The 7258-nt window shown below is 48.6% G+C and overlaps 1 protein-coding gene across 1 annotated transcript in view; it reads left to right on the top strand.

Moving 5' to 3' along the window:
* Positions 1–5747, top strand: part of DDX31 (DEAD-box helicase 31) — a 47319-nt gene extending 41572 nt beyond the window's left edge. The window contains exon 20 of the mRNA XM_082775437.1: positions 5322–5747. Within this exon, the coding sequence (XP_082631563.1) occupies positions 5322–5472 (151 nt within the window). The 3' untranslated portion in view covers positions 5473–5747. The remainder of the gene's footprint in view (positions 1–5321) is intronic.
* The last annotated feature ends 1511 nt before the right edge of the window (positions 5748–7258 follow it).

Here is a 7258-nt window from a genome sequence, read left to right on the forward strand (position 1 = left end):
TCCTACCACGGCTACAGCACGGAGCCTTTGCTCCATCTTACAGTGAGCAAATAGAGCTTACACATGGAGCTGGAAAACCTCAGTGTCCTTTAGTACACACCAAGAAATGAGCAGCTTTCCCTAAGTGAAATATATTCTGGCCTTTTGGCTGGGAAAGAGCCTGAGCAAGAGTCCTGGGAGGCTCCCAGTGGTGCTTTGATCCTTATTCCATGGGGTGAAGACCAAAGTATTACAGTGGAAGTGAGGCTGTGGGGTTTTGTCTCTCTGTATAGCTGAAATACAGCTGACTTCAGGAGGTGTACGATGAGCATTACTGTTTAGCTTGTCCTGGCATGAATGCTTTGCTCTGACTACTGGAATAGCACTTGATGCTCAATATGACTGGGAAATAATTATCCTCGTTCTTCTCAACTAGTGTTTACATCAGCTGATAAGAGTACCTAGGCCATCTGTTGACTTGTCGAGTGAAGTATAGGATTGCTGATGAATTTCTTGCCTCCACTCCACAAAAAACAGCAACGGAAAAACCAGCCCAAATAGGGTTGCGTTGGCTGCAGATGGTTCATCTGACGCTGTAAGTAGACAAAGCAGGTGTTGCAGCAGCCTTGGCCCAGAGGTAACCCAGCTCTGGTGCTGGCACAATTTCAAAGCTGTTGGAGATGCTGTCAGGCAGATTGATAGCGAGATCCATGATGAAATGCTTTCTGATAAATGGAGCAACCTACCTCAGTCTCCTCCAAAGACACACCGTGAGTTCTGGGAGCGTGCAGCAGAACTTTCTGCTGCCTTCCGCAGCTGGAGCAATTTGAGAACCTTTGGTTGCTGCAGCTGCTGCACGTTGGTTAAAGGTTATCACGCTTGCTGCGCTGCATCGCAGCAGCATTTCACACAGCTCAAGACAAAGGAACAGCCAAGGAGAAGTCTTTAGGAAAAACCGTGCTGACCGTTTAGGGAAAAAGAGTAGCAGAGATCTTCTGAGCCATCGTATGACATCTGAGAAACCACGCGTGTGTGTACACTCCTCTGGGATGCAGGAGCTTTGAGCTCGGAGGGCAGCTCACAGTTACATTGACACACATGCTGGAATTTGGGAATGAAAATTAAAAATGGCTTCAGATACTCATGCCTTTTCTTTGTCACTTGGTCCTTGCACGCCTGAGAGAGTCTTCATGCCCAGTGTCACGGCTTCCTACTGTAACAAAACTCAGTCTGAAATCAGTCTGAAAATTAGCTGGTGATAGTGATCGTTCTTACAATCTTATCAGTAATGCTTGGGGGACGACTGGGATGCTGTATAGAAACAGAACAGCTCATGGATGCTTTTCTTCCTCATCTGCTCATGCCGTGGAGCTTCCACAGGTTCTATGTTGAACTTCCTCTAGTCTTATTTTAGTTCACTTGCCTTGTTTTTCTTTGGCTGTGTTATCATTACTCCACCATTTTGTTGCTAGTGATTGTGGGGTGCAGCGGATGGTGCGAAGCCATCGATCACCCAAAGTGCACGAAAGTCACAGCCTGCGTGTGTTGAAGGCACGTTGTGTGTGAGCTGGGGGCTTCTGCAGTGGGTTAGTTTCACGTGGCAGAGCAGAAGACAAATACGGAAAGAACAGAGGGGATTTCACTCTCATCATCTGCATTGCATTCACTTTTCTTTTTTATGATGCAAACCAAGATTGTCTGGATTTTTATGATATTCTTGAGCAAAGCAGTGAGTTGGGAGTTAAGGGATCAGTAAAGACCAGTCCAGAAGCATTTGGGTTTCCTTGTGAGGTGAAGGTTTGGGCAGCACCGGCACCCCTGCTGATCGCTGCGTGGGAGGAGGGACGGGGAGCGGTGCTCTGGGAGTGGCTCTGCAGAGGGAGGGAGAAGGAAGCTGAAGCAGATAAAACAGGGAAAAACAATGTTATTCCTTTCCTTTGCTGGACACTTTTTCTCTCCCTTATTTGTTCAAGAGGCTTCTCTCCTGCCTTTTCATCTTCCAGTGCTGTATTTAGCAAAATTGACGAGTTTCTGGTTGTGCTTGGAAGAGTGAATAAAATCATTCCTTTTCTTTTTTGAGAAGGGCAGAGGTTTTACGTCTTTGAAAGTTTGGCTCTGGGCTGGTCTTTCCCAGTCTTTGAGGATATAACAAAGTCATCTGAGGACAGTTCCTCTGTTTCCTTGTTCCGTGTCTCTGTGCTGAGGCTCTCGGTACCAGCTTTTCTGAGGTTGTGACTTAATTACAGGTGTGCGCAGGCAGCTGTAAGCTTGGGTCTTTCCTTCCTTCCTGTGCCTCCATGAGGAGGAGGGGAGCTTCCTCAGACCATACCGAGCAATTGCTGGGTGCTCTGCCTTCCCTCTGTCACTGTACAGTTCACCTTTCTTACCTAGGTGATGAGGTGATCCGAGAGGCCTTGGGGTGACCTGCTGTCATCCTGTACCTGGGGCAGAAAGTCCGAAGCAGCAGTTGGGTCTAGGGCTAAGCATTGGCCTTGCGAATGAAGGGCTGATGTGTCCCCCACTCGATAAATCATCTCAGTCAGCTCCTCTGACTGCTTATCAATTCTGCCTGGCTTTTATGGGAGCGCAGGTACCCCATACCTAGTGTAAAAGAGTATTCATTGGTACCTCTGCCTGGCATCCAGTATGTGACAGCTCCAAATGCCCAGTGTGCTGGCCAGTAACACAGAGAAGTGAAATAACTTGTGTTCGGGGTCAGCTTCCTCCTGACGTGCAGTGGGGCTGTTTCATTTTCTGAGTTATGATTCCTCTATTCCTGTCTCGTTTTCCCCTGGCCAATAAAACTGGCCATTTTCTCCTCCATTTGAACATTTCCTTTCTCCTTGAGGCCCCGCTGAAGCCTTGGCGCTGTAGCACATCGGGATGGTCAATCATTAATGAATCTTTTTTTTTTTTCCCCGCGAGTTCCCCTTCGCTGCAGTGTTTTGTAGTTCCCCACCAAACCGCCGCCTGTTGTGTTTGGAAGGAGGGATTTAAAGGGCTGTGGATTTCTCTGCCCGGTATCAACATGATGTGTTCTCATTAGGGCTCAATGCAGCGTGATACCTAGACATGAGATCACAGAACGAGATGCTGACAATCCGGGTGTTTATCCACTGATGGGAACATGGGTTCTGTCTAGGCTGCAGATGTCTTATGTTTACAGCCTTCCTCTGAAGGTTTTTGCCACGGTACCTGGTATTGCCACTCAGCTCTCCTCAATTAGCATCGCAGCAGCCTTGGGCAGCAGGGAAATACAGTCATCGGGGGTCAGGAGGTGGGAGGATGGACACGGAGGACAAAGAGGTTAAACACTTTGCCCAAGGATGCTCACAGTGTGAGTAGCGAGGTCTCAGCTCTCCTGGGCTTTGTCTCATAACCCCAGGGCGCCTTCCCTTGTCATCGTTAGCTTGGTTCCTCTGGCAGGGCCCTAGAGACTCTCCCCAGTTGAGCAAAGAGGGGAATTTACAGCTTTACAGCAGCACAGCAAGAAGAATCTGGGCAGGGATCCTGACCTGGCGTGCTGTCACTACAGGCTGTCGCTGTTGCCTGTGGCTCTTGCACCTCGTGGTTAAGCAGGGCCTCGACAGCTGTGATCAGCACAGGTTTCGCAGCACAGCTCCATTGATTTTTGTGGCCCTTGTTAGAGGGAGAAACCTCTCCTTTCCCTCCATCCTTCTTTTCCCACGTACAGCCGATCACCACGCCAGGGGGTATTGATTTACTAATTGGGCAATGATTTCACCTGATTGATAATAAAGCATCGGACAACCTCCCTGCTGAGCCCAAGCTCAGCCTGGCAGCTACGGGTGGATTACGGGTCCTTTCCCTGTTGTTAATAAACTGATCTGTTGCTTGGTAACCCTCGAATTACTGTAGTAAATGCTTGGAGACACAAGGAAAGTGTCAAATAGAAACTTGGCCGAGTGATGGAGGGGACTGAGCAGAGAATACTGCTGAAGATCTACACCACAAAGAGCCTGGATCCTAAATTAGTGAGGGAATGGAGACCACACCAAAGGAAGCAGAGTTTTCTTCTGCTTGTCTTGAAGGCTTAATCTTCCAGGGAAACCATCGTACAGAGGTGATCATTACACCATTCTTCCCATCCTTCTGAGCCTTCCTTCCAAACCCACTGCAGCTGTGAGACCTACACGGGGATGGAAAGCAAACTATGGGAAAGGGGGCAAGCAAATATGCCAGGGAGCCAAGAGTTTGCTTCCCTTCCTTCTTTGCACATTTGGCCTAAGGAATGACTTCATCTGTTGCTGCAGCCAAGAGTGCTTTCTTCTGTGGTCCCCAGCATGGTCCTGGGCACCTGAAGGAGCCGTGAAAGGCTGTGCTGTGAGGCTGCAACCTTTAGGACTCCCGAGGCCCATAAATTACCAGAACTGCATGCTGGAATGGATATGGGGCTTCTGGTGGACTCCTTCATTGTATTCAGAGGGTCAGATAGATTTCTGGTCACGTCTGTGGAAAATCTTGATGTCTGTTACTGGTGTTTGCAATAAACTGGTGAGTGGGGCGTGCAGACACCAGTAGCTGTGGATGCTCCCAGGGCTACAGGGACATTGTAGGGAACAACGGGTCCTGCGCTCAGGAGACTGCAGGTCAAGCAGTTAAGAGAGGGTGACAGCAGCAACAAGGACGAGATTTGCCCAAGGTCACAGAGCAGGACAGTGGCAAAACCTGGGGTGGAAAACTGCTGAGTGGGTTTTTGTATTTATAGCTGGCAGTTTCGGGCTGCAGGGAGATCCATGTTGGAGTTCCGTGGCTGGGCAGAATGCAGCTTTGCAAAAGCTGGTCCTGGTCTCTGGAGAGGGGCTGCAAGGTGCATGGGATGTCTGCAGGACAGTGCAAGAAACGAGTCTGCTGGTTTTACGCTCGTGAAATATTTTTTTGTTGATCGCTTGTTTGGGGTTTTTGTGTTTTCAAGGTCTGGATTTAAGCTCTGTTTATAAAACGTTTCCATTGTTCAATGTCTTAGGGCTCTTAGGCTTTTTTTCTATTATTATTATAATTTTCAAACTGCTGTGTCACCTAATTCATCAGCCTTCAGCGCACAACCTTTCCTCATTCTCCCCACCACCTCTGCAAGAGCATTTGTACAGAACAAAGGCTTGCTTTTAAAAACGGCATGATATTTTGCCACCTTTGCGAAAACCTGTCACAACAATATCTAATTTTGCATGAGACAGAATTTCAAATCAAGCCTCAAGAAAAGGAAGCTGTTCTCCTGCTAATGCGCAAATGTCACTTTCCGCAGCTGTAAAATAAGTAACCCACCTAGCAGCGGTTCAGAGAGGAGGAAATCTAATGCCTGTTCTCTTCCCCCTGCCCAGGTCTGACCTTCTCAAGAAGACCCACGGCAAACATCGCCTTGCTGAGATCTTGCGATCTGAATATTCCAGTGGGATGGACACTGGTGTATCCAAGGTCAAGAAGAGGAAGAAAAAACAGAGGAAACCTGGCAACCAGCAGATTCCAACATAAGCCGGGACCTTCCACTCATTTGCTGCAAAACCTGCTTGAGTGCCTCAGCCGGGGGTCAGGGTGACCTGCCAAACCGACTGACGAGCGTTTCAATTTATCAGGCAAATATGGGAGGGATCTTGGGGATCCTGGCCTCCTCCCTCTCACTCCATTCGCCCAAATGGAACGGAATCCAGGCGTGTCCTGTCGCACTGCTGCAATTAAATGTAGCTTCCTGACGATGCATTGTGTTTCTAAAGTGTATTTTGCAAGAAAAATAAAAGAGGTTAAATACGGTTTTCAGAAAAATGTTATGTCTGTGTAACCTTGAAGTGAGACGTGGATGCTTTGCTGTCTGAAAGACCTGCAGAAACACTCTACGCTGTGTTTGCTTACTTATTTTTAATCAGCAGAGCAGTGGCAGAGGTGTTCCAGGTGCAGGTTTCAGAGGAGGCTGCTGCTTCCCGTGTCGCTATTCAGGGAGGCACTTCTGCTCCTGCTGCAGGTAACAGCCAAGCTGCTGCCACCCTCTCCCCTGTCCTTTGTGCGGTGGGGCAGGATCTGTCCCCGGACACTGATTGTTAGTCAAATGTTGCCAGCTGTAAGGAGTCTCCCTGATTTCCGTGAAATCGGTAGGGCTCTGGAGAACTCCTCGCTGTAGTGACACATGGTCCCTTTGGGACAGAGCTCATGGGCACAAAACTTCATGTCAAAACTCCTCCGAGTTTGGGAACAAACGTTGTCACTGGGGGAAGGAGCCAGAGTGGAATCCAGCAATCTCCAAACTTCTCCTTGCCCGCAGCGTATTGTCATACCTAATTATGAAATGCAGAATATGTATGAAATGTCTCACCTCTCTGAACATTAAAGCCTTTGCAGAGCCTTGCTACCGTTTGCCGGTAGTCACCCAGGCTTTCAAGGTTCTCCCTGCGTTAGCTCGGCCTCGCGCTGTGCTTTTTTCAGCACGTCGTGAGCTAATGGCTTTCACTTCGTGCTTTTCCCCCTTCTTCCTTCTCATCAGAGAATTTCCACCGCTGAGAAAAGGAGGCAGCGTGATGCCCCGTGTGCCGAGCTGGGCACTCGCTCACCACTGCCCAGCACGTGAAGTGAAAGCTGAACTCGAGCGGGGTCGGTGGCAGAGCTGAGTTAGCAGCACGTGGAGCCTGGGGGGGAGAGCGGGTGCCCTGAAGGCCTGTGGGTGACCTACAGGGCCCCCCAGGACCTACAGGTGGGCACCCACCTCCCCGTGCCTCCTCCAGCCCCCGAAAAGCTCTGGGTCTTCCTCCAGGGAAGGCACAAAGAGCAGCCCGCCTGCAGCCCAGCTCGGGCACGTTACTTAACACAACAGCAGAAAGGGCTCAAATCCCGTAGAATCGTGAGGTGGTGGAAGGGGGAAAAGTGGAGTGTAAAAAATAAAAATAAAAAAGAAGTGGAGGTGAAAACAAAATCACTTTGTGAGTACAGAACTGGGGGCACCGAGTAATGGGTTGTAGTGAGTCATGCCAAGGGCTGTAGGAGGGAAGCAATCAGTCCAAAAGTATTTAATTTCTCGAGTGAATGCAGCTCTTGAGAACCAAAATGATTTTTTTTTTTCCTCCCAAGCAATTACCAAGCAGAATGCTGATTTTCCTGCAGTACTTTTTTAACTGATTCAGAAAGAAAGAAGTTTAAAGGGATCCAGTATAAAATTAACCATGTTTTTGCAGAGAGAGTGGAGTTAATAAAATTTATTAGATTAAGATTTAAAAACAAAAGCAAAGCCCACCTGATTTGATGATTACTGTTTGGAAGAGCAATCAGGTTTAAG

Source organism: Aythya marila (assembly GCF_965140915.1).
Source record: "Aythya marila genome assembly, chromosome: 19".
Lineage (NCBI taxonomy): Eukaryota > Metazoa > Chordata > Aves > Anseriformes > Anatidae > Aythya > Aythya marila.